General features: G+C 47.0%; 2 protein-coding genes across 2 annotated transcripts; one reads left to right on the top strand and one right to left on the bottom strand.

Annotated features, from left to right (window-relative positions):
• The first annotated feature begins 285 nt into the window (after positions 1 to 285).
• On the top strand, positions 286 to 27,446 carry LOC136521684 (serine/threonine protein phosphatase 2A 57 kDa regulatory subunit B' alpha isoform-like). The gene is made up of 2 exons (XM_066515444.1): positions 286 to 1,824; positions 26,295 to 27,446. The coding sequence occupies exons 1-2, from the start codon at positions 580 to 582 to the stop codon at positions 26,622 to 26,624; spliced, it is 1,575 nt and encodes a 524-aa protein (XP_066371541.1). The 5' UTR covers positions 286 to 579; the 3' UTR covers positions 26,625 to 27,446.
• On the bottom strand, positions 19,968 to 24,332 carry LOC136521677 (uncharacterized). Its single transcript, XM_066515435.1, has 4 exons — positions 21,457 to 24,332; positions 21,178 to 21,390; positions 21,041 to 21,106; positions 19,968 to 20,981 (listed from the first exon to the last, which is right to left on the bottom strand). The coding sequence occupies exons 1-4, from the start codon at positions 22,855 to 22,857 to the stop codon at positions 20,559 to 20,561; spliced, it is 2,103 nt and encodes a 700-aa protein (XP_066371532.1). The 5' UTR covers positions 22,858 to 24,332; the 3' UTR covers positions 19,968 to 20,558.
• Positions 27,447 to 27,734: the final 288 nt, after the last annotated feature.

Consider the following 27,734-nt stretch of genomic DNA (forward strand, 5'->3'; position numbering starts at 1 on the left):
GTGGTGCAGTAGTGGTGAATATACGACATATTCGTTTGGCTGATAAGCCATGACTAAAATTATTATTGACTGATTTATTGTAAGAAAAAAATACTATTTATTGAATAAAAAAATAGACTTATAAATCACGCGATCAGAACGATAAAGCGATAACTTTGTCTCATTCGTCCTAATCCGGACATTGAAATGAAAAAACTGTTCAAATAACTCCAAAAATAAAAAAGTAACGCCTACCATAAATACAAAAATAAAAAAAATACAAAAATGGATCAGAAAATCCCCATTCCTCCTCCTCAGCCTTCCCCTTCTTCCTCCCCATTGATCCCCTTTCCCATCTCCACTCGTCTCCCAAATCGCCAGCGGAGAGCCATGCCGCCTCCTCCCCTGCCCTCGCCGCCCCTGACCGGCTGACCCCACCTCCACACTGTTCTTTCCCTTCCACCTGGGCCCCCACAGCGTTCCCCTTCCCGTCACCACCAAATCCCCAAATCCCGGAGGGACGAGCGAGGAGGGAATTCGTCGCCTGATCGATCGGCCGATCCACCGCCACCGGCCTCCCAATCCGCCGCTGCCGCCGCCATGTTCAACAAGATCATCAAGAGGGGGAACCGCAAGGGTGCGCGCGGGGACAGCGCGGAGCCCGCCGCGCGCCCCGCAGCGCCCTCGTCGTCCTCCGGGAGCGGCGGCGGCGGCGGCGCGGGGGGAGCCGCGCCCGTCACCGTCAACCACGCCTCCCGGGCCACAGCGCCTTCGCCGTCCTCGCCCACCTCGCCGCACGTGGCGCCGTCCGCGCTCGCGACCAACCAGGCGGCAGGGGCGGCGTCGCCGCCACTCCTCGAGCCGCTCCCGCTCCTCCGCGACGTCGCCGCCGCAGACCGCCCGGGCCTCCTCCTCCGCAAGCTCCGCCTCGTCGCCACGGTCTTCGACCTCTCGGATTCGCTCAAGCACCCGCGGGAGAAGGAGGCCAAACGCCAGGCGCTCCTCGAGCTCGTCGATTACGTGCAGGCTCCAGCTCAGGCCGCGGGCGCCAACGCGCAAACGCGCCTCCCGGACCAAGTCCAGGAGGCGCTCGTCGCCGCCATCTCTGCCAACATCTTCCGCCCGCTGCCACCCGCGCTGCACGAGTCCGCCGCCGCGATCGACCCCGGCGCTGCGCCCGACGAGGAGGAGGAGCCATACCTCGACCCCTCCTGGCCACACCTCCAGCTCGTGTATGACCTGCTTCTCCGATACGTTGTTTCGCCCGACACCGACACCAAGGTCGCCAAGCGGTATGTGGACCACGCCTTCGTCCTCCGCCTCCTCGACCTCTTTGACTCCGAGGATCCGCGTGAGCGGGAGTACCTCAAGACCGTGCTCCACCGAATCTATGGCAAGTTCATGGTACACCGACCATTCATCCGCAAGGCCATCAACAATGTGTTCTACCGCTTCATCTTTGAGACGCAGCGCCACAATGGCATAGGGGAGCTCCTTGAGATCCTTGGAAGCATCATTAATGGCTTTGCCTTGCCAATGAAGGAGGAGCACAAGCTATTCCTTGCCCGTGCTCTCATCCCCCTGCACAAGCCTAAATCTGTTGCGATCTACCATCAGCAGCTGTCCTATTGTATTGTTCAGTTCGTTGAGAAGGACTACAAATTAGCAGATACAGTGATTAGGGGTCTGCTCAAGTACTGGCCAGTCACAAATTGCCAGAAGGAGGTGGTGTTTCTGGGGGAGCTTGAAGAAGTGCTCGAGATAACACAGCCTGCAGAGTTCCAGCGGTGCATGGTGCCACTCTTTAAGCAGATTGGCCGATGCCTTAACAGTTCCCACTTCCAGGTATGTCTTTAATTGATGTTTTGGCTTCTGGTTAAGTATATTGTCATCAGCATGCCTGCATACACTTCTAAGTTTTGTTTTTTAGTCAAATGAGCTCCATATGTTCCGAGATATGCCTTTTTGAGTGGATATGCCTCATTGCAAGTTCCAAATCACTATTTGCATGTTGAGGAAAACAAGGGCGTGTTTGGTTGCTGCGTGATCGTGCCCTGCCCAAAATTTCAGCCGGCCAAATCTTGGTGGCCAAATCGGCCGCCCGGAAATTGGCTGCACATCGGCGGCAAAATGAACCGCGCTTCAGCCTCGTGAGCTGGGGCAGGCCAAAATATAGTAGGAATCCATACATCAGTTTTCTTGGTCAACGACCAAATTTTGGCATGGCAGCCATCAGCGTTCATCCAAACACGCCCCAAAACTCTTATACAAGGCAGTGTTAATAGGAAAAAGTGAAATGAGATGCATTGCTTTGTGCAAGATATTTTTGTAACCTAGCATAAAAAGTTCCATTAAGGGCGTGATTGGTAGCCCTGATGGAGCCGTCCAAAGCGTCATCTGGCACCATGTCATGCACTCTCTCTGTGTTTGGTTCTATGTGCCGAACGAAATCGATGTACCGGACCGTGCATTTGAGGCCCCTGGTGCAGGCTCGCAGCGTACGCAGAAATCGGGCTTCCCATGCGAGCCGGGATGGTATGGTGCGACGCATGGCCCAGGACCCATGTGTCATACACTCAAAACTCACATCCATGCATGCAACCAAACAAGATGTCATCTCATACTGAGCCAACAACAAAGACAACCAAACACGACTGAGTGCACTGTTTGAGCATGCATCTCACCATCCTGCACCGGCTCTCCATCCCGGCTCCCCCTCACCAAAGCAACCAATCACGCCCTAAGTGTACGCGAATGAGTTTTGAGTCAGTAGGACACCTTTGAGAATTATCATTTTGCACTAGTACTTCTGGTATGGCCTTCATTGATCCCCTTTATAGCTTACTCCTGGAGGTATAGGTTTCGTGCCCTTCTTGGATGCTAGGCTGTTTAGGGATCTACCTCTGATATGGGAAGTAAAAACTTGACCTGCGGGGGGTAAGACAGTCCCTGGGCATTTTGCTAAGAAGAAGACCTTCTTGGCTGAACTTTTTTTCAGCGCTGCAGCAGCCAAAACCCACTTTTGCTACAGTGTTATGTCTTACGGTGGCAGCAGCTGCAGCATCAGTGAAGCAGAACAGGCCCAAAACCCTCGAACCCCTGCCCACCCATACACAGTGGCACCGTAGCCCATGTGTGAACGATCAGATCTGGGAAGGTAGAAACTGCATCTCAGGATAAAGAAATGTTTTCATCATTTTTACAGTTTCTTTTTCATCAGTGTCTTCTCCTGTTATTGGTCAGAAAAACATTCTTTCTGATACAGTGGAACACACCAGGTGATAATTGATTGTTTCCAGCATAATAGCTTTCACGGGATAAATGGCCATTGTTTGATGTTTCTTGGCAAAATAGCTATTGCAACATAGATATATCCGAAGCTGGCACTTGCTCTAATTCCGTAGGGTTACTCTTTTGTAATTTTGATTCTTTGGTAATTTAGTCGCTAGCATCACTCAAAGGCACCTTTAGATCACAAGAATTTATGGAGTCATGAAATGTTAGCGATATTCATAACAGTTGAGCACATATGTTTGATAAGTTTTTAGTCTTGCAACTTGCAATGTTGCAATATGTTACAGAACTCAGATGCTATGGGATGGAAGAATCTAAGCTGGTTTTAAATAGAAAGGGGTGGCATACAATCTTCCTTTCCCTTTTTGTTTCCTCATGTTATTGGTTTATGTCAGTGTATCCAGCTTTTATTGGCTTCTATTTCCTTTTTGCATAGCTAAGCTACCTAATAGCTTTAGTTGGGTATTATCTGCAGCTTTTAGCAGTAGAAGCATGCAAATATTGGATTCAATATGAGATATTTCAGCAGTACAAGCTGCCATTTGCAGCAATCAACTGGAGCATGAAAATGTGTTTGAACTTTGAAATACTTCAAAGATACTGTGCAATTACTTCTTTAAATATTGTACTATGTCCTCAGAGGAGAGATTACTCGCATTCCACACTGCACTGGACCTGTAAACTGTAAATGTACCATCCATAAGTTCTGGAAGAATGTACCATCACTATCTATAAGGAGCCAGATCTATCGGTTCTTGTCTCAGTGATTGCTAGTACAACCTTTGGTGTTAACTATGTCAATTGTCAAATGTTAGCTGATGTCAAGGACGTCAGGTCCGAGACTAGCAAGACCCCGGCTACGGAGTTCGTAGCCGCGACCCGTGGTAGCTGGGCGAGGTTTTGCCCCTCAGCTCTAGTTGGTTTGGAGGAAGAAGAAGAGAGATTAGGTAATAATTCTTGCTTGATTCTTATTCATCCTGATGACTCTTTACCGGGGAATTAAGTTGATGAGCCATACTACGAAGCTATGGGAGAGAGTTATCGAGCATCGCTTGAGAGTAATAATGCGGGTCTCTATGAACCAATTTGGTTTCATGTCCGGAAGGTCAACCATGGAAGCCATTTTCTTAATAAGACAAGTTATGGAACGGTATAGGGAGAAGAAGAAGGACCTACACATGGTTTTTATTGACTTGGAGAAGGCTTATGATAAAATACCAAGGAATGTTATGTGATGGGCTTTGGATAAACATAAAGTCCCAACGAAGTACGTCGGGCTCATTAAGGACATGTACAACATTGTTGTGACTAGAGTTCGAACAAGTGATGGAGACACGGATGACTTCCCGATTATGATAGGACTACATCAAGGGTCAGCTTTGAGCCCTTATTTGTTTGCTTTAGTGATGGATGAGGTCACAAGGGACATACAAGGGGACATTCCTTGGTGTATGCTTTTCGCGGACGATGTAGTGGTAGTTGATGAAAGCCGGACATGAGTGAATCAGAAACTGGAGTTATGGCGGGAGACTTTGGAGTCCAAAGGTTTTAGACTCAGTAGAACTAAAACTGAGTATATGATATGTGACTTCGGCACTACTAGGGAGGAGGAAGATGTTAGTTTAGAAGGTCAAGTAGTGCCTAGGAAGGATACCTTTCGATATTTAGGATCAATGCTATAGAGGGACGGAGATATTGATGAAGATGTTAGCCATAGAATCAAAGCAGGATGGATGAAGTGGCGGCAAGCGTCTGGTGTCCTATGTGACAAAAGGGTACCACAGAAGCTAAAAGGCAAGTTTTATAGGACGGCGGTTAGATCTGCTACGTTGTATGGTGCAGAATGTTGGCCTACGAAAAGACGACATGTTCAACAGCTAAGTGTCGCGGAAATGCGTATGTTGCGTTGGATCTGCGGTCATACAAGAAGGGATCGAGTTCGGAACGATGATATACGTGATAGATTAGGGGTAGCGCCAATTGAAGAAAAGCTTGTCCAACACCGGTTGAGATGGTTTGGACATGTGCAACGGAGACCTCCAGAGGCACCGGTGCGTAGTGGAATACTAAGCCAGGATAGTAACGTGAAGAGAGGCAGAGGAAGACCAGAGCTGACTTGGGTAGAGGCAATAAAAGGAGACTTGAAAGGATGGAATATATCCAAAGACTTAGCCTTAGATAGGAGTGCTTGGAAGACAACTATTCATGTGCCTGAACCTTGATTGCTTTTGATGGGTTTCAACTCTAGCCTGCCCTAACTTGTTTGGGACTTAAAGGCTTTGTTGTTGTTGTTATTGTTGACTCTCGTATATAGGCCATTCGGCACTACAAATTGGAGCTAATTGCTCCTAATTCTAAGGCCTTGATCGGCTATTATTTCCTTCTATCTACTTGTCATTTCTTCCTGACCTGCATGCTGGGTGATCACGCCATATACTCAGCTGGCGCGCCTGCCTGCATGGTGACTGCGCCCAGATCCTCAGTGGCTCTGCGGCCATCCCGGGTGCGCCGTTTCCTTGTATAGGTGTGGCCCCACATGACATCTCTCCCCCCCTCGACTAGCAGCTCGTCCTCGAGCTGGAACGTCGGGTACTTGTGGAGGAAGGAGTCCACATCTTCCCAGGTTGCAGAGGCCGCGGTTTTGCCCTTCCATTGGATGAGCACCTATCGAATGCTGCGAGCTAGGCGGATGCGCACTGCCCGTTCGGGCTCCGGAACAGCGGCACCGTTGTGGATGACCGGGAGAGGTGGCGGTGTAGCTAGCGGATCACTGATGAACTTCTTGAGGAGGCCGCTGTGGAAGACGTCGTGCAACCGAGTGTGCGGCGGCAAGGCGAGGCGCACGACAACCTCATTGATGAGCTCGGTGACGTGGTACGGCCCGAAGAAGCGGGGCTTCAGCTTCCCTGTGGTCGCCTGGGGCAGTGAGGCGGCCGGGCGATGGCGTAGACGGAGTAGAACCCAGTCGCCCACCGCGTAGGAGACGTGCCGGTGCAGCTTGTCGTAGTGCAGCTTTTGTACCGCCTGGGCTTGTTCAAGCCGGTAGCGGACGTCCTCCAGAAACTCGTCGTGGTCTACCATGCTCTTGACGACGGCAGCGACACGAGTCTCGCCCGGCTCATAGGACCGAATGGTAGGTGGGTCCCGGCCGTAGACCACCCGGAACGGCGTGGCGCGGAGCGAAGTTTGATAGGCCGTGTTGTAGATGTATTCCGCCCACGGCAGCCAGCAAAGCCACTGACGAGGCCGGTCGCCGGTGAAGCAGCAAAGGTACATGACAATGACGCGGTTGGCTGCCTCCGTTTGGCCATCAGATTGCGGATGAAAAGCCATTGTCATGTGCAGCTTGGCGCCCATGAGGCGCATCAACTCCCTCCAGAACTTGGAAGTGAACACCGGATCGCGGTCGGACACCATCGACTGAGGCATGCCGTGGAGTTGAACAATGTCGGTGAAGAAAGCCTGGGCCACTGACTCTGCAGAATACGGGTGAGCCAGGGGAATGAAGTAGCAATACTTGCTGAAACGATCCACCACTGCCAGGATGACAGATTTTCCCCCGACGCGCGGCAGCGCCTCCACGAAGTTCAGACCGATGTCGGTCCAGACTGCCTTCGGGACCGGCAGTGACATGAGCAGGCCAGCCGGATGAAGATGTTCCGATTTATATCGCTGGCAGGTGGGGCAAGCTCGGACGTAGTCCTGGACCATGCGGCGCATGTTGGGGAAGTGGAAGTCGCGGCGGAGGCGGTGCACGGTGCGCTGCACACCCTCGTGGCTGTCCTCGTGCACGGCGGTCATGATTTCTGGCAGTAGTGGGGACATCGGCGGAACGTAGAGGCGGGAATCATAGGTCACCATGCCATCGATGAGGGACCACGGCGCCGCCCGGGTGCCTGCAGTGATCTCGTCCCGGATGGTGACGAGGGCCGGATTGGTGTCCTGAGCCTGTCGGAGGCGCTCGATGTAGTCGAACCGAGGCGCGGAGATGGCGAGGACAGTGCCCTCTTCAATGTCGCGGCGTGAGAGGGCATCAGCCACCGTGTTCGTAGCGCCAGGTTTGTACTCAACGGTGAAGTCGAACCCGAGGAGCTTGCCGACCCAATGATGCTGTGGGATCGTCACGAGGCGCTGGTCGAGGAGAAATTTGAGGCTGTAGTGGTCCGTGCGCACCAGGAAGCGACGTCCCCAAAGATACGGACGCCAATGACGAATGGCGTGGACGAGACCGATCAGTTCCCATTCGTAGGCGGCGAGGGAACGGTGTCGCAGCGCGACGGGCCGGCTGAAGTAGGCGATCAAGTGTTTCTCCTGGATGAGCACTGCCCCGAACCCGTGGGTCGACGCATCGCACTCGATGACGAACGACTTGTCGAGGTCTGGCAGGGACAGAACTGGAGCCGAGGTGACCGCGGCTTTGAGGGCCTGGAATGCCGCGGTGGCGTCGGGAGTCCAGCGGAACCCTTCCTTCTTTAACAGCGCCGTGAGGGGAGCCGCAATGGTGCCGTAGTCGTGGACGAACTTGCGGTAGTACCCCGCCAAGCCAAGGAAGCCCCGTACTGCACGCGCCGAGCGGGGCTGGGGCCAGTCCTGGACCGCCTGCACCTTGGCGGGATCCAAGGCGACGCCGGCCTCGAAGATGACATGCCCCAGGTAGGAGATGGAGGCGACCCCAAAAGCGCACTTCGAACGCTTGACGAAGAGTCGGTGCTGCTGCAGCATGGTGAGGACGGCACGGAGGTGCTAGAGATGATCCGCCCAAGATGAGCTGTAGATGAGGATGTCATAAAAAACACGAGCACAAACCGGCGAAGGAAAGGGCGCAGGACGTCGTTCATCAGTGCTTGGAATGGGCCGGAGCGTTGCACAGCCCGAACGGCATCACCAGAAACTCGTACAGCCCGTCGTGTGTGTGGAACGCCGTCTTGGCGATGTCGGCGGGGCACATGCGGACCTGGTGGTAGCCCGAGCGAAGGTCCAGCTTGGTGAAGAACTTGGCGCCGTGGAGTTCGTCCAGCAACTCATCAACCACTGGGATGGGAAAAGCATCCTTGACGGTGATCGCGTTGAAGGCGCGGTAATCGACGCAGAAACGCCACGACCCGTTGGCCTTCTTGACGAGGAGGACCGGGGAAGAGAAGGCCGAGGAGCTTTGGCGTATAAGCCCCTGGTCCAGCATGGCGGCGCATTGCCGCTCCAGCTCGTCCTTGTGCGTCGCCGGGTACCGGTAGGGGTGGACAGCCACGGGCTGCGATCCTGGCAGGAGGATGATGCTGTGGTCTCGGCTGCGAGGAGGAGGTAGCCCGTGGGGCTCGGCGAAGACGTCGGAGGAGTCGAGGAACTCGTCCAGTAGGGTGGCGTTGGCAGTAGTTGCGCGGAGGCCGGGTGTGGCAGGGTCTGCCATCCCGTGCTAGCGGACGTCACGCGCATGCTATTTGAATGTCATCGTCCGCGCGCAGAAATCCCAGAGGATTGGCCCCAGCGACGCGAGCCACTGCATGCCGAGGACCACGTCGTTGCCGGCGAGAGGCATGACGAACAGGTCTGCGGCGAAGGTGTCGCCACTGATGGTGAGCGTGGCCTGGCGGGTGATGCCCAGGCAGGAGACGCGCTCGTCGTTGGCCACCGTGGCCGTCAGATGAGGACGGTGCTGCAGATTAAGTTTTGTGCGCTGTGCGGTTGCCTCGGAGATGAAATTGTGGGTCGATCCAGAGTCGAGGAGTGCGATGAGGGACGTGTCGCCCAGCGCGACTTGGATTTGCATCGTGTCGCTGAAGTGGACGCCGACGATGGCGTGGAGCGAGAAGTGGGGGCTCGTCTCGGTGGCGCCCTCTTCAACGTCTTCATCGTCCTCCACAACGCCCTCCAGCAAGAAAAGGCGCTTGCAGACCTGGTTGTGCCCCCGGCCGAACTTTTCGTCGCAGTTGTAGCTGAGTCCCAAGCGACGGCGTTCCTCCTGCTTGGCCTGGGTCAGGCGCTTGACCGGCCAGCCCTCCACGGTGACTGTGGCTGGGGCGGTTGTGGTGTCCACGGGCGGCGCTGGCAGAGCAAGACGTGTTGCGGGCGCCGCGCGAGGTGGAGGCGCCATGTACTGCTCCCGCAGTTCGAGCTTGCGCGCCAGGCTCATAGCTCCGGCGAGGGACTGCGGATTATGCACCTCGACGTCGAAGCTGAGCGGCAGTTGGAGGCCCACGGTGAAGAGCTGGACCCGTTGTTCCTCGTCCATGCGACCCGCGCGAGGGAGGAGTGCTTGGAAGCGATCCTGGTACTCCACGACGGTGCCCGTGCGCTTGCACGCCGCCAATTGATCGAGCCAATTGATCAAGCGGGTTCCAGCGCAGAGGTCTGTAGCGCAGGTGCGACAAGTCCTTGAAGTGGCGCCACGACGGAATTCCCTCGTCCTGCTGTATCTGGATGTACCACATCTGGGCACCTTCCTCCAAATTGTAGGAGGCCATCCAAACCTTCTCCTCCATGATGTGCTGCTGGTGGAAGTAGGATTCACAGCGATTAATGAAGATGAGCGGATCGGATTTGCCTTCATACCGCGGAAAATCCAATTTCTGGAATCGTGGCGGCCGGTCCTGGTGGTGCTCCCCTGTGGTGGACTTGTTGCCGGAGGAAGACGACGTCGACTGGGCAACGTTCAGGCGTTGGATCGCCTGAGAGTTGGCATCGACTGATGCCTGCAGAGACTTGAGGGTGGCGGCCAGGGCGTCCAGAGTAGCCTGGAGGGTGGCCTCCCGGTCTCCCATGGCAGCGGCTTGGTGAGGGGTGGGTGGGGCAGAAGAAGCTCGGAGCGGCAGCGGAGGCGAGGATGATCGGCTAGGCGAGGAAGGCCTGGATCGTGATACCAGGTTGTCAAGGACGTCAGGTCCGAGACTAGCAGGACCCCGGCTACGGAGTTCGTAGCCGCGACCTGTGGTAGCTGGGCGAGGTTTTGCCCCTCAGCTCCAGTTGGTTTGGAGGAAGAAGAGAGATTAGGTAATAATTCTTGTTGGATTCTTATTCATCCTGCTGACTCTCATATATAGGCCATTCGACACTACAAATTGGAGCTAATTGCTCCTAATTCTAAGGCCTTGATCGGCTATTATTTCCTTCTATCTACTTGCCATTTCTTCCTGACCTGCATGCTGGGTGATCACACCATATCTCAGCTGGCGCGCCTGCCTGCATGGTGACCGCGCCCAGATCCTCAGTGGCTCTGCGGCCATCCCGGGCGCGCCGTTTCCTTGTATAGGCGTGGCCCCACATGACAGCTGATCTGGGAGAAAGTCATGGGAAAGGTTAAAACATGCATAAGATAACACAAGCTATTAGACAAGACTGGTTTCCCAGTGAAAACTGTTTGTTGTGGGCATGTTCAGAGATATCTATGCTAGTGTTTCTAAGATAGTCTTGTCCCTTAACAGCAGTTGATAAATAAGTTGTTTCGAATTGATCTGTTCTGTGGGATCTTACTCATAGGTACCAAATATTTCAGTGGTATTGACAAGACCGGTTCCCTTATCTAGCAACATGCATCATTATTTGTAGTTTTTACTATAGAATATTTCTGTATCTATCACTGAAAATTTTAGAAAATAAGGAGTGTATCCATCCGTTTATCATTCCATTCTTCAATTTACATGGTTTGCAAAATCATAAATAAGGCAACCAAACTGTTTGTTGTTCTATTTTTAGGCACCTAAGTCTAGCGGTAGATAAGTTAAGTAAGTTAAAATAGCTGGACCACTCGCTGTTGGTAATAATGATTTCGTAGTTTTTCTTTTTTTTTGGCAAGAAGACTTGCAATTTTTTCTCCAGATTTCATTATTTTGTTTTTTTAGTTAATATATGTGTGTAGCTAATTTGTCCTTGGGGCGGTATGGCCTCATAATATTGACCCATGTGTCGCAATAATCTTTTTAGTATATATAAACCTAAACCTGTCCTACCGAAACAAAGCGTGCTGTTGTCAATATCTTCCCTGGCTGTAACATTTCTTATATCAGATTGACTCCAGAACTCACTGTACAACAACAACGACGACGACGACATAGCCTTTTAGTCCCAAGCAAGTTGGGGTAGGCTAGAGTTGAAACCCACCAAGAGCCCTAAGTCACGGTTCAAGCACTTCAATAGCTGTTTTTCAAGTACTCCTATTCAAACATAGATCTCTAGGTATATCCCAATCTTTCAAATATCTTTTTATTGCCTCCCCCCATGTCAATTTCGGTCTTCCTCTACCTCTCCTCATATTTTTAGCTTGACTTAGGACTCCACAATGCACTGGTGCCTCTGGCGGTCTCCTTTGGACATGGCCAAACCACCTCAACCGATGTTAGACAAGTTTTTCTTCAATTGGTGCTACCTCTAGGCGATCACGTATATCATCGTTCCGAACTCGGTCCATTCTTGTGTGACCGCAAATCCATCGTAACATACGCATTTCTGCAACACTCAGTTGTTGAACATGTCGAATCTTTGTTGGCCAACATTCTGCTCCATACAACATAGCCGATCTAATCGTCATTCTATAGAACTTGCCTTTTAGCTTTTGTGGTACCCTCTTGTCACAGAGAATGCCAGAAGCTTGTCGCCACTTGATCCACCCTGCTTTGATTCTATGGCTAACGTCCGCATCAATATCTCCATCCCTCTGTAGCATCGATCCCAGATACCGAAAGGTATCCTTCTAGGCACTACTTGACCTTCAACTCCACCAAAGTCGCATCTCATACTCCAGAACTCACTATGCCTGTTGACACCGTTTTTTGCACATGTCAAAATAATCGGAGTGGACCAATCGGCAAAGGGAAAGTTATTGAATACTTTGATAGCCAATGAAAGCCAGTTTGTAAAAATGGTTGCCGATAGTTGGTGATGATTGATGGAAAGGTTGATTTGGACTCGGGCGTTGCCGATGAGGTTGGAGGAGTTGTTGTCGATGCCGATGAAGGAAGACTTGAAGACTACTGCCGATGAAGCAGGGAGTATGCCGATGAAGGAAGACTTGAAGACTACTGCCGATGAAGCAGGGAGTATGCCGATGAAGGAAGACTTGAAGCCTGCTGCCGATGAAATAGGGAGTATGCCGATGGGAAGGAGGACAGTGAGATTTCCATCGTAATTAAGGCGGACAGGGAAATAGATAGGAGTTGGTTTCCTTTTCTGTATTTGTTAGGTTATGATTCGTGTAAGAGTCACGTGTTTCCTTAGATACGGGATTGGTGTCCTAGTTGTGTTTGGTTGTGTCTCTTTAGATCAGGGTATAAATATGGAGTAAAGGGCAATGTAATAGATAAGATCAATCAATATCAAAACCAACTTTTACTCCTATTTACATCTACTTTTCGGCGACTTCGTCAATTTGCATATTTTTCTTTTTACGAGTTCTCATTGATTCGGCGAGCTGCATCGCTTCAGTGCGATCTTCGGCGATTCTCGAGTTCCGCGTGAGCACCTCTTGGCCGTGACTTCCGGGCGTATCGCTGTTGTCAGGACCAAAGTGTTCGTTTCTTCATCCTTGTCGATTAGCAGGTCAAATCGACTGGCACGCTTTGGATATCGATTCGGGTATTAGCCCTTTGTGTTTGCAGATCACTTTTGCATCAACACATCTTTTGGCACGCCCGGTGGGACACTTCAACCAATATGTTCAACTCCGAGATCGATCCAGGGAACATTATCGCAGTATCAGAAGAAGATCTCAAGGAAGAACAGAGGCAGGCTATGGAAAAGGCTGTAGAAGAATACAAGCAGCTTTGTCTGAGATCGTTTAGCTTGAACAAGAGTGGACAAGTCATCCAGAAGCAAGATTTGTCGTTGCCTCGGCAGGTTACCTTTGACTCCAATCCTGGTAAACTTCAAGAGATGGTTAATTCTGCAGTAAATCATGCTTTGATTAATCATTCCAATGTGCTGTCCAATACTGTTCATAATGCTGTGGTTCGAACTCTCAAAGAAGGACAAGCGGCACCGCATTACGTTGGGCCTGCCTATCATCAACCAGAGCCGGCATCTGTCAAAACTCCATCGGCTCCTTCGGCCGTTGTGGGTACAGAAGTTACTTCCCCTCCAGTATTGGCAAGTTCACCTAATATACAATCTACACCGATACAATCAGATCAGGTGTTACCAGGAGGGCGAGTTCAACTTAATACAGATCTATCGGCATCAGCTATGTCAGGTCCTGTGTCTCAGAATAACCAGATTCCTACTAATTGGTGGGGATATGGCATGCCTCCAGAGTCATCTGCTTTCAATCCTAGATTACCTCAAGTATTTGATGCAGCAGCAAGAGCGCCTATATCATCGGCCGTTTCGCCGATGGCTCAAGTGCCTCAATATGCCGCAACTACTTCTGTACAACCAACTCCAGGAGGTTTCCAGATGCCTATGATTCAAACATTCAATTCAAGTCCATCGGTGAGCGTACTGCCGATGCAGCAGAAAGCCCCTGCTATGAGTCAAACTGGGGTTCAGTTCATGCCTCAAACCAGTTATAATTATCCAACAATATCAGCAAATTACCAGCCATCGGTAAGTTTTGTGCCGATGAGTTCTAATAATGATTGGTCAGGACAGTTACCTGTTCAACATACAGTTCAGCGAAATCAGCAGGTTGCAGGGATTCAACAAGGTCATATGCAAGCTGGTTTCCAGAATCAAGCATCGGCAGCCCAGCCGATGAATCCTTTCCAACAGGTTAATGGACCACAAGTAGCGGCAAATATGCCGATTGCTGGAGATCGTGGGCCACAAAGATATGTGGAAGGATGTCAGCAGGCACCTCCTGTAGAAATTCAACCAGTTCGTCAACAGGAGGCTGATGCTTTTTGGGCCGATAAGATAGCAGAGATTATGAAGGATCAGTTTGGGATAAAGCCCAAGGTCAATACTTATTCTTATCGGACCCCATACCCTCCTGCATACGATTTAATTCCTCTCCCAAATCGGTACAAGGTACCGGATTTCACTAAATTCTCTGGGCAAGATGATACATCGACAATGGAACATGTCAATCGCTTCATTATTCAATGTGGAGAGGCAGCTAACAGAGATGAATTAAGAGTTCGATTATTTTCATCATCTTTGTCTGGATCAGCATTTACATGGTTCATTTCATTGCCACCAAATTCTATTATTACTTGGGTTGATCTAGAAAAACAATTCCACAAGTATTTCTTTGCTGGAATCCATGAAAAGAAGCTTACCGATTTAGTAAAATTGAGACAGCGTAATGATGAATCGGTAGAGAGCTTTGTACAAAGGCTACGAGATGTAAAAAATAAGTGCTACAGCCTGGTGCTGGATGATCGGCAGCTTGCCGATTTGGCTTTCCAGGGGTTATTGCCACATCTTAAGGACAGATATGCTTCTCAGGAATTTGAAAGCCTCAGTCATCTTGTGCAAAGGATTTCTGATCAAGATACTAGGGTTTTTGAACCTAAAAAGAACTGGAGTAAAAAGGTATCATTTGTTGAAGATGTAGGAGATTCTGACTCTGATGAAGAACCAGTTATCGGCTTAGCTGAGTGGGTTAAGAATAAAAAGCCGATATCATGTCCCTTTGGTCAAAGAGAGCCAGAAAAGTTTACCTTTGATATCACCAAGGCCGATAAAATATTTGATCTTCTGCTTCAAGAGGGCCAAATTAAGCTGTCACCTAATCACGTGATCCCATCGGCAGAAGAGTTGAAGAAGATTTTGTACTGCAAGTGGCACAATGCAACTTCACACAGTACAAATGAGTGCAAGGTATTCAGGCAACAGTTACAGTCGGCTATTGAATCTGGGAGAATTAAGTTTGGTACTTCCAAGACCCAGAAGCCGATGAAAATTGATCAACACCCTTTTCCAGCAAATATGTTGGATGCCAAAGGAAAGACCAAGGTATTGACATCAGAGGCTGCTGAGAAAAACGCGTCAGTAGACCCCCAACATCGGATAACTACCGATGATGCAAAGAGTAAGGGTTTGCTAGGGGAAAGCAGTGGTTCCAAAAAACCTCCTCGACCTGGCATTGTGATTACTCATCGAAGGCAGCAGGAGGGTTGGCGTCAACGTAATGACCGATATCGGCAACAGCAAGAAATGAGACGTCAGGAAGAGTGGAATCGACATAAAGATCATTGGAGATGTCCGTTCTTCATCCATTGCTGGGAAGAAGGTATTAAATTGCCAACTGTTGAAAATTGCCCTGAGTGTAATGGTTATTACGGAGTCAATCGTTCAGAAAGGAGGTTTCAACGTGGTAATCAGGGATTGTCTATCAACGAGCCGATCAGAGGTAGGGCATCAGTGCATGATCGGCTGGGGGGCAGACTTAGTGTACATGAGAGGCTTGGTAAACGCGCTGGATATTTTCCAAGAAATCAAGAGGAGCTTGAGGAGATGGCAAACGCAAGAGTTCCCGATGAGGAGATATTCTACAGGGACCCTAATATACGTCGCGTAGAACTAACTAGGACTTGTTATCAGCCGGTTTGGAAAACCAAGTTTCCTCGATGGTGCCCAGAGGGTCTGACAAAGACGCAAAGGAGGAGGATGCAACGTGAGCGTCAGGAGGATTTATACCAGGAGGAAAATTCCTCCAATGAAAGGCCTGGTCATCAGCAGTGGCAGGTAAAACACAAAAATAAGGGTCCATCGGCAGATGTTAATATGGTATTCATGTTGCCGATGGAGTTTCTGGCACTATCTGATAATGAGGAAGAAGTTGTTTTCTCTGATCAAGTAGCTCAGCTAACGCTAGATCCAATGATGGCTGTTTTTGAGAAACCTACCGATGATGAGAGACAGCATCTTAAGGCTTTATTTGTGAAGGGCAGAGTTGATGGGCAGCCTGTGTCTAAGGTACTTATTGATGGAGGGGCTGCGATTAATATTATGCCTTACGTGATGTATCGGAAACTTGGTAAGGGAGAGCAAGACTTGACCAAAACCGATATGATGTTGAAAGATTTTGAAGGCAATGTGTCACCGGCTAAAGGGGCAGTATGCGTTGAATTGACCATCGGCAGCAAAACCTTGCCAACGACGTTCTTTGTTATCAACGGCAAGGGTGCATATAATCTGCTTCTAGGGAGGGATTGGATTCATGCTAATTGTTGTGTTCCTTCTACAATGCATCAATGCCTCGTACAATGGATTGGGGATAAGATTGAAGTCGTCCCTGGTGATTCTTCTTATATCATCGCATCGGCAGAATCAGATACTTATGAGCGAACTAAATGCATATCAGGAGAAGCTTGGGAAAAAGAGTTCCTTAGAGTTGCTGATTATGAAATTCCACCGATCCAAGCAGTCGGTTCTGAAGAGGAGTTTTAATGGATAGGTTTGCCGATGATGGAAAATTAGGTCAAGGGTTCACATCGGCAGATGATTTAGTAGAAGTAGATATCGGTGATGGTGATAGGTCGAGGCCTACTTTTGTTAGTGCTAAGTTAGATTCTAAGTGTAAGCAGCGAATAACAGATTTGTTAAAAGAATATAAAGATTGTTTTGCTTGGGATTATACTGAGATGCCCGGGTTAGACCGATCGATAGTTGAACATCGGTTACCTATCAAATCTGGATTTCGGCCACATCAGCAGCCAGCGCGCCGATGCAACCCTAATGTACTTCCTGACATTAAGGCCGAAATAACTAAATTAATTGAAGCAAAGTTTATTCGGCAATGTCGATACGCAGAGTGGATCTCTAATGTGGTTCCTGTTTATAAGAAAAATGGAAAACTTCGTGTTTGTATTGATTTCAGGAATCTCAACAAAGCCACGCCGATGGATGGCTATCCAATGCCGATTACTGATTTGTTGATTGATGCTGCGGCTGGACATCAAATTATCAGCTTCATGGATGGTAATGCAGGTTACAATCAAATATTCATGGCTGAGGAAGATATTCCCAAGACTGCTTTTAGATGTCCAGGACATGTGGGGTTGTTCGAGTGGATAGTCATGACGTTTGGTTTGAAAAATGCCGGTGCTACTTATCAACGGGCTATGAACTTTATTTTTCATGAGTACATCGGCACATTAGTGGAGATCTACATTGATGATGTAGTAATTAAGTCTGGAGATATCACAGCACATTTAGCCGATCTGCGAAAGATATTGGAGTGCACAAGGAAGCATGGATTGAAGATGAATCCTAATAAATGTGCATTCGGTGTATCGGCAGGACAATTCTTGGGTTTTATGGTGCATCAGCGGGGCATTGAAATCAGTAGGAAGTCTATTGATGCAATTAACAAGGTAATTGCTCCTGCCAATAAGACTGAATTACAATCTTTGGTCGGTAAGATTAATTTCATTAGAAGATTCATATCTAATCTGTCGGGTAAGATCAAGGCGTTCAGCCCACTACTTAGATTGAAAGCTGATCAGGAATTTGTATGGGGAGTTGAACAGCAATTAGCCCTTGATGAAATTAAGAAATATTTATCAAATCCTCCAGTGCTAGTTCCACCTCAACATGGGAAGCCTTTTAGGTTATATTTGTCAGCTGATGATGCAGTTATCGGTTCAGCTCTTATTCAAGAATTTGAAGGGAAAGAACGTGTTATTTATTATTTGAGCAGAAGATTAGTGGATACTGAGACGAGGTATTCGGCTATCGAGAAATTGTGTCTGTGCTTATACTTGTATTAAATTAAGGCATTATTTGTTATCTGCCGAATGTACGGTCATATGCAAAGACGATGTGGTCAAGTATATGCTGTCGATGCCAATATTAAGTGGTAGAATCGGCAAGTGGATTTTAGCATTATCAGAATTTGAACTACGCTACAAATCAGCTAAGGCAGTTAAAGGGCAAGTGATGGCTGATTTCGTCACTCAGCATTGTAACACGGTGGATTCTCTGGGGGTTGCTCCCTGGACACTTTTCTTCGATGGGTCCACATGTGGTGAAGGGGCAGGTATCGGCATTGTGTTAATTTCACCTCAAGGAAAGAAGTATGAGTTTTCATTGCCGATTGTTGCTACAGCGACAAATAATCAAGCTGAATACCAAGCCTTGATAAAGGGGTTAGAATTGCTGAAGGAGATACATGCCGATGTTGAAATTTTTGGTGACTCTATGCTAGTTATAAATCAATTGGCTGGAACTTATGAATGCCGAAGTGAGGCCTTGATTTCGTATTATGAAAGGTGTTTGCAATTATTGAAAGGATTTAGAGATTTTCGTCTTGAGCATATCTCTCGATTGCATAATGAGGAAGCTAATCGACTAGCTCAGCATGCTTCAGGGTATCAGACTATTCAGGAAGTGCTAACATCGGCAGTTGATACCGATGACTGGAGGAAAGAGATTGTCGATTATTTAAAGGATCCAGGTAGAAAGGTTAAGAGACGTATAAGGTTCCAAGCTACCAAATATGTGCTCCTCGATGATGAATTATATTATCGAACTATAGATGGAGTTTTACTCAGATGTGTTAGCAATGATGAATCGAAAAGCTTGATGGGTGAAATTCATGAAGGAGTATGTGGGGCACATCAATCGGCTTTCAAGATGAAATGGATGATCAGAAGGAATGGGTACTATTGGCCGACTATTCTTGAAGATTGTTTTAAATATTTTAAGGGATGCCAGGGGTGTCAAAAGTTTGGTAATATTCAAAGAGCGCCTGCATCGGCTATGAATCCTATAATCAAACCATGGCCGTTCCGAGGATGGGCTATTGATCTCATTGGTCAGATTTATCCGCCATCGAGTAAAGGACATAAATTTATTCTGGTTGCTACCGATTATTTCACAAAGTGGGTTGAGGCAATTCCTCTAAAAAAAGTTACATCGGTCAATATGATTGATTTTGTGAAAGAGCATATTGTTTACCGATTTGGTATTCCTCAGACTATCACTACCGATCAGGGTACTATGTTTACATCGGGAGAATTTGATGAGTTTGCTGTAGGTATGGGAATTAAAATTTTAAATTCTTCTCCATATTATGCTCAAGCTAATGGTTAAGCTGAGGCTTCTAACAAAGGGATCATCAAACTTATTAAGCGCAAAATTGAAGAAAATCCTAGGAGGTGGCATACAGTATTAAATGAAGCCTTGTGGTCATATCGGATGTCATGCCATGGTGCAACCAAAGTAACGCCTTATCAGTTAGTATATGGACACGATGCAGTGTTGCCTTGGGAAATTAAGGTTGGCTCTAGACGAATACGTTCTCAAAATCAGCTGACAGCCGATGAGTATAATACTCTTATGAAAGATGAGTTGGAAGATGTGGCAGGTCATTGGTTAAGGGCTTTAGTTAGCATTGAAGAAAATAAGAAAAGAGTAGCTAGATGGTATGACAAGAAGGTGAAAGTAAAAGAGTTTGCCGATGGAGATCTGGTCTGGAAATTGGTTTTACCGATTGGGACTAAAAGTTCAAAGTTTGGAAAGTGGTCTCCTAATTGGGAAGGTCCATATCGGATAAATCAGTCTATTCCTGGTAATGCCTATATTTTAGAAACCCTCGAAGGGGTTGTGTTTCCCAGAGCGTTAAATGGAAAATATTTAAAGAAATATTACCCTAGTATATGGACAGATGCATAAAAGTATAAGTGCCGATAACAGTACTATCGGCTAGAATTATGCAAGGGTATCAATGTCTCATAAAGTGCCGATACAATAAATAAGATTACACGTTCAGCAAGGATTGGATAGCTAATATCGCACGCAGGTGAATCTGGTCAGCTTCTTCCATTTCTTTGATATCATCATCGGCAGCACCTTCCACAGGCTTGAGTTTCTTCTTCATGGCTAAAGCTTTGCGAGCTTGGATATCTCTTTCTTGCTGAAGGGCTTTGACGGCATTGGGTAGCTGGCTTTCTTCTTGTTGAGCATGAGTTAAGGCTGCATCGATTTCTTTCAATTCGGCCAATAGAGCTGCCTTCCTTGCCGATAGATCCAAGATTTTCTGCTTAAGTGCAGCACCCGAAGTCTGCAAGTTGACGATGCCCTTGTGCTTCTCATCAGCGATTTGTTTCAGTTGTAGCATCTCCTCTTTAAGTTGAGCTTGAGCTGCTCTATCGGCAATGCGCTGAGCAGCCCGTTGATATTGCAGTTGACGACTTTCTAAGTGAGCTGCTGGGAAGAGTATTTCTTCAACATCGGCAGGGACCTGGCCGCGAATTGTTTTGAAAATTGCCTTTGCGGGGTCCGAATCATCTACCAGTTGGGCGGTACCTTGCTGTAGCAAATTCAGGAGGGTTTCCAACTTAGATTTAGTCTCTGCCGATATTGTTCCCAGTGCAAGGGAAGAACTTGTTTCCTCTCCATCGTCGTCAGAAATGTCAATAGCAAAGGAAAACAGGCTGTTCGGGGAATCTTGTTCCTGAGAGAAAGACAAGGAAATCAATCAGGGGTAAGTATGAGTATTGTAAAATCAGATAGGTTGATCGGTCTACCTGTTTCAAAGCAATTTCCTGTGCTTGACTGGAGGAAGCAACCTGGAGTATGTCGTGTGGATCGGCTGAGCTTGCCGATGGGATATCTTCTGTGACTTCATCGGTGGTGGGCTCTTGAGGTATGATGACCGATGACATTGGGGCAGATGCAGGGATCGGCATAGACCTTTGTCGTTTTGGCTGTGCTTCAGTATCTGTTGAAGCTTTGCGCTTTGCTTGGACATCGGCAATGATTGGCTGGGGGGCATCAACACTTGTTGGTTGTGAAGCTTGGGCATCTGGTACGTTTGCCGATGTGCCCAGTTGTTGCTGCAAAACAAGTGTGAGATATGATATTTAACAGATAAAATGTAAAGTCAAGAAGCTACCTCTGAAGGAGTGGTGCTTGATATCGGCGGAATTGCCGATGACGATCCCGTAGCAGCTCTTACCCCCTAATGATTAAGGTTAATGTAGTTTGTGATCGGCATAAGTGAAAATAAAATAAAATAAACAAGGTTGTTACCTTAAAGGCTTTGACCAAGGTTGTAGCAGCGGCCGATGGGGTAGCCCTGGATGTAGCCAATTTGGACTTAGAAGTGATGGTCTTAGTACGAATCTTCTGGTGGGTCAAAGCGGCTAAGGTGGGAGCGTTGTAGCCGATCGGCGATGTTGGGGAAATAGGCCGGAGGTTGAAGGGTTTCCCACTTTTGCTCACCGATGGTGCTGGGTTGTTAACCTGTTACAAGGGAATCAGTTACTAATAAATGAAAAGAAAAGCAGAAGGGAGTTCAAGGAAACTTACCGCGTCGTCAGGGATGGCATATTCAGAATCGATCATGTGCCGATATGTGTGAGCAGAAGTCGCGAACAGTTGCTCTTTCCACTCTCGCCACCATTGCTTGTATGACTCGGTGATGAAAGATATTGGTGTCCAGGTGGATATATCAACATCTGTGGTATCGGCATCAGGAGAAAGTTGTACTACCTTGTTCCAGTCTGTTCCGCAGGTGATTGTTTCCCTGGGTTTGATCACATCGGCAAAGCAGAGTTTGATTGGCAGTTGCCCAAAAGCCAATTGGCGGGATACTGCCGATGGGTTGTAAAATTCATATGTAATGTTGGTGTTTTTCCCGCTGCCGAATGTGTTTACTGGAATTGCCCTGGGAGTGATGATAGCCATCATGAGCTCATTATCTTGATTCAGAGTGTCATCGGCAAAGTTGAAAAGAAGGGGGAATCTGTTTTCTTCGTCGATGTAAGGCACCCAGGCCCTATGATCACGAGAAAGGCCATTATAGAAGCTTTGAAAGAATCTGCCGATTTGGTCTTCGTTGGCTTCTGTTCCAGGAAGGACAATTATGGCTTCACCAAAATTGAGGGGTGAGCGTGTTGCCGATTCATCATCCCCGAGCACATAATCTTCAGCAATTTCTCGTGGGAATTGTTGAGCAAAAAAGTCCCATTGCAAACGTTTGTGCATATGGGCATTCAGCCACATGTTGATGAACCACCACGGGCCTCCCAGGTTGCCGATGGGTTCGCCAAGCAGGAGTTTCTGAGACACTTGGTGAAGAAGATGATAAGTAGAGCTCAGAAGGTATCGGCCAAGAGGAAACCTTACGCCATTAGCCAGAAGTTCAGCTGCAGGGAGGAAGGCGTTGGTTGGTCCTACTGATCGACCACAGAAGATAAATTTTTCTAACCACATATTCAGGAATGTGGCATGTTCCCTCTGGCTAGGTGTCCCGGTTTTCTGGTATTCTTGAATATATCCTGTCCAACCGCCGATGTTACGGGTATTCACTCTATATTCAGGCTTTCTACCATAAATGGAGCCTTCATCGGCAGTTGAGATGTCCAAGCCAGTAAGCATGTGGACATCGGCAAGGGTAGGGGTAGCTGGGCCATGTCCAAACATAAAAGTATTGGTCGTATCTGACCAGAAATAAGCAGCTGCAATTATCATTGATTCATTTTTCTGCATATCGGCAATAGAGAGCCTGATACATTGGTCTAACTTTCGCTCTGCCCAGTATACTTGCATCGATCTATTGACCCTCAAATACCAATCTTTCCACCCTTTGGTGGTTTTGGGCCAAGATCGGAATGTGTCTTTCCACAAGTTCAGAGAGAAATTTTGGGCTCTAAAGGGGATTCTGTTAACCTCTGCGTTGATCAGATCGGTTGGATCTGGGTTGCCCATTGGTCCAAGGCATTGGACGTGTGGCTGATCGGTTGGGATAACTAATTTGTTGCGCAGTTCCTAAGGTTATGGAATCCAGAAGACAGAAGAAAAGAAAAATCACCAACTGAATAAATTTGCAAAAAGATCAAAGTAAAAGGTAATGGAAGTGGAGCGAACCGCGGGGACGTCGAAGTTGATGGCCATTGTCTTGAGGAAGGTGGAGATACGAGCCGGGGACTTGAAGTTAGCGCCGGAGAAGGGTTCTGGTTGGTTGAGGTCGCGTGGTTGTTCGTCGGAGTCGCCGCCGGAGAGAGAGAATGCCAAGGATTGGAGGCTGAAGATAGAAAATGAGGGTTCTGGAGAAATCTATTTATAAGCCGGCCAGGATAAGGGTATTTTGGACTTATCTCTATGACGCGCGCATATAGGTCAAGGCGGTGCAGGGGGATATGGTAACTATTCGCGCGATAACCAGGGGATTGTACAGATGAGTTAATAACAAGCAATCATGACTTGGAAGGGATATTGATACATGATATTTTAATTCTTAAAATGGCAGCATTATCATGTTAGGATCTTGCCGATGGGTTATTATTTTGGTATCTCAATCAAGGCAAGAGTGGTTGGCGATTGTGCGATATTTACTGAGGTGCGTGGATCAAGATTAGATTTGATTGGATTTGATAACAAATCAAGTTTTGGCTTGGAGAATGAGTTACGGTAATTGGGCAAAGGCAAGCGTTATCTGGAGTAAATTTCGGAGCATTAATGGTTTTATACTCCGAAATTGGGGGGCATGTGTTGACACCGTTTTTTGCACATGTCAAAATAATCGGAGTGGATCAATCGGCAAGGGGAAAGTTATTGAATACTTTGATAGCCAATGAAAGCCAGTTTGTAAAAATGGTTGCCGATAGTTGGTGATGATTGATGGAAAGGTTGATTTGGACTCGGGCGTTGCCGATGAGGTTGGAGGAGTTGTTGTCGATGCCGATGAAGGAAGACTTGAAGACTACTGCCGATGAAGCAGGGAGTATGCCGATGAAGGAAGACTTGAAGACTACTGCCGATGAAGCAGGGAGTATGCCGATGAAGGAAGACTTGAAGCCTGCTGCCGATGAAATAGGGAGTATGCCGATGGGAAGGAGGACAGTGAGATTTCCATCGTAATTAAGGCGGACAGGGAAATAGATAGGAGTTGGTTTCCTTTTCTGTATTTGTTAGGTTATGATTCGTGTAAGAGTCACGTGTTTCCTTAGATACGGGATTGGTGTCCTAGTTGTGTTTGGTTGTGTCTCTTTAGATCAGGGTATAAATATGGAGTAAAGGGCAATGTAATAGATAAGATCAATCAATATCAAAACCAACTTTTACTCCTATTTACATCTACTTTTCGGCGACTTCGTCAATTTGCATATTTTTCTTTTTACGAGTTCTCATTGATTCGGCGAGCTGCATCGCTTCAGTGCGATCTTCGACGATTCTCGAGTTCCGCGTGAGCACCTCTTGGCCGTGACTTCCGGGCGTATCGCTGTTGTCAGGACCAAAGTGTTCGTTTCTTCATCCTTGTCGATTAGCAGGTCAAATCGACTGGCACGCTTTGGATATCGATTCGGGTATTAGCCCTTTGTGTTTGCAGATCACTTTTGCATCAACAATGCCTAATGAAAATCCAATATTACTAACCATGGTTACAAGTGTATGTTCCAACTTTCCTGTACTGGGTCCAACCATTTCTCTCTGCTGCTAACATTCAAGAACATCAGTGCTCTGTGGGTGTCATATGCTGGACAGTGATGTTTACTGCATGCTAATTGACCACTATTTCTTTTAGTTTGATTATTGTTGGAGCTGATTTCTAGCTAAGCACATTGATTTTAGTAAACTGTAGCATGCTGATTTCAATTTCATTATAATGCTTATTTATGCTATTGGATGACTAAATAAACGGTACATTTTTATTCCACACTCAAGCTTTTGAGCTATACTGTTGGCACAAATGATTGAAATTCCATTTCTATGTGTAATATTCTGGTTGGTAAGTGAACTTGCCTAGATGATCCAGTACCAGGACCATCCTATCAAACAATGGAGTTACTTCCTTTCTCTGCTTACCATCTCACCATGCATCTCTGCGCCCTGTCTACAATGATGACTCTTTCACCCACTGCATTCCATTCCTGAAATTTGCCCAAGTACAGATTTTTTCTATCCTTATTACCATTTTTTTGTGTGGATATATCTAGGCCTGCTAGGTTATTTCTGCAAATAAATAACATCTCATGTTGGACTTCTTTTAGTTCAGTATATATTCATAAAGCTGAAGATTCATATTGGACTTGCTTTTAATTCAATTTTCATAAATTCCAGGAAGCGCTATCATTAAGCAGTTTATTTTGGGATTGTCACATTGTTTGACTGTGTGTGTGCAGTACTACACTCTGCATTTAAATCGCATATTTGGTACCTGTAGTATGTTAAATAATCTTGGCTTGAATCTCTTGACAGTTCTTATATAATATATTCCTGGTCCGTGTCTTCAATTGAAGTGAAATCTTCTAGGGCATACACAAGCACCCAGGCGCCCACTCATGGATGAGTGGGTAATGAGTAATGTGACCTATGACCTATTCCTTCTGTTGCTTAACTTTTCCTATCTAGTGCTGCATTTGTCGATAACCAGCTTGTACAAGTATATGATACACTCAAGCCCCTTACCCATCCCACCACACAGATACCCTCTTCCACAAAAATGGGTGGCACATCTACAATAGTGCATAACCAATGTAACATTTGAAGTAGTGCAAAAATCCACATTTGTACTTGTATCTTTTTTATTGAGCGACAGAAATTTGGTTGGTGCTGTTTTCAATTGCTGGCATTAAATAGATTGAAAAAACTACTCCGTAGATGGTTGATACCATGCTGCTGTACAGATTACTTGGCACTTCGCAGTGGTCCTTCACTAGTTGAGTTGCCATGGGCCTAGGGATCTTGGGGTGTAATTGTGTGTGGTGGCTGGTCGGTGCTTCCACGAGCCACGTTGTGCAGGCGCCGTCGGAATGGGAGAGAGAGAGAGAGAGAGAGAGCATGATGCGGGAGGCACCGACTGATGTTGTCCTGCTTAATTGTTCCCTGATACAAGAGTTTGCGTTATATCAATCTAAACAATCGAACTCCTAATCCAGATGGTTTGCCTTGTGTCGTTCAGTTGCCGCGGACGTGCGCATGACCCACGTCCAGCGACGTCGTGTGTCTCACATGCTCGCGTAGTCTTTCGACTATACCTGATGCCAGTCATAACATACCCTTGCCTAACAAAATATGCTTGATGTTGCTACATCTGATTTCTGGAAAGTATTTTACTATCTTATTAAGTTGGTAGTTCCTGCTCTTGTGATACATGATTACTCTATCTCTGATGTTTTTGCTTGATTATTGATTTTGCTTGTCAGGTTGCTGAACGCGCTTTGTTCTTGTGGAACAACGATCACATTGTAAGCTTGATAGCGCAAAATCGTGGTGTTATATTTCCAATTATATTTGAAGCACTTGAGAGGAATATACAGAGCCACTGGAATCAAGCAGTTCATGGTCTCACTGCAAATGTGCGCAAAATGTTTTTGGACATGGACAGTGAACTATTTGAAGAGTGCCAGCATCAGTACATGGAGAAACAAGCAAAAGCCAAAGAAATGCAGGAGCAACGAGAATCAGCATGGAGACAATTGGAAGCTGTTGTTGCTGCCAAGGCTGCCGGAGATGATATGGTTTTGGTCAACTAGGTAATATAACCTGTCAACTTCATTTATTTGTTAGTGCTTGTGTTCTTACGTTGTTTTTAGTCTTGTAACCTAAAACTGTACTACTCTGTTTATGTCCTCTTGTTCTTGTTTTGTTTTAGCATATCTGTGAGATGCATTGCCACTTTTTGTACTGCTCACCTTTTGTTTTGACTTGGTCATGGCAGTTCACAAAAAGATGGAATATATATGTACCAATGTTTCAATTTATTATGGACATTTGATTTTTAGTAATGTCAATCAAACCAAGCATCCATAAGTATGCAAACATCGTTTGAAAGGATGTTTATGCTTCCTCGGATGATAGCTGCTCACTTATTTCATGAGCGTCATGTGCACCTATTGAGACAACAAGGTATGGGTGCTAGTTGCGGTGCTCTTATATCAACGTTGTTGACTCGGGACTACCAGATCCTTGTTCCTTGCACCAGTGAAAAAATGTGGACCGAGTTTGAACACATTGGTGGCAGCGAAGGCCAATTCACGCAGAATTTCTATGCCTAGTGAGGTCCTGCTATGGTTCTGAGCCGTTCCTTTATCCAGCCCCTGCTTTTCTGTTGTGCTAATTTATGAATAATTGGACTTGTATTAATCCTTCATTGTTTGCCCTAGTTCCGTACCCATAATTGGGAAAATCAAGTAGAGAAAATGACTGAGCTAGAATGTAATCTTTTTATTAATTAATTTATTTTATTTCTTTTCTCCTTGGGAGTTATTTCAGTTCATGTTGTTGTATGGAGGTAACAGCACAAATTCAGATAAAAGCGCTTTTAACCTAGTGTCTGGCATGATAGCAATACAATGGATCTTCTGTAGGAACTGTGGTTGTTTTCATTTAATTTGTCGGTAAATGGCAGGGTGCTCGCTAGATGCAATTTCCAAGTTTAGGCCTCGTATTTGACTGAGTTTCCGCGTTACGATATCTGCGTGAGCCATTGGTTTATGCATGGTCGCATGCCTGTGACATTAATTTTTTCTTATGCCCGCTGCATTAGTGGTTAAAATATCCTGACTTAGTGAATGAACAGTGTTTTACTCTCGTAATAAATCAGTAAAAGCTAAATTTCTACGAAATGAACAGGGCCCAATCAT

This window comes from Miscanthus floridulus, chromosome 2, assembly GCF_019320115.1.
Source record: "Miscanthus floridulus cultivar M001 chromosome 2, ASM1932011v1, whole genome shotgun sequence".
Classification (NCBI taxonomy): Eukaryota; Viridiplantae; Streptophyta; class Magnoliopsida; order Poales; family Poaceae; genus Miscanthus; species Miscanthus floridulus.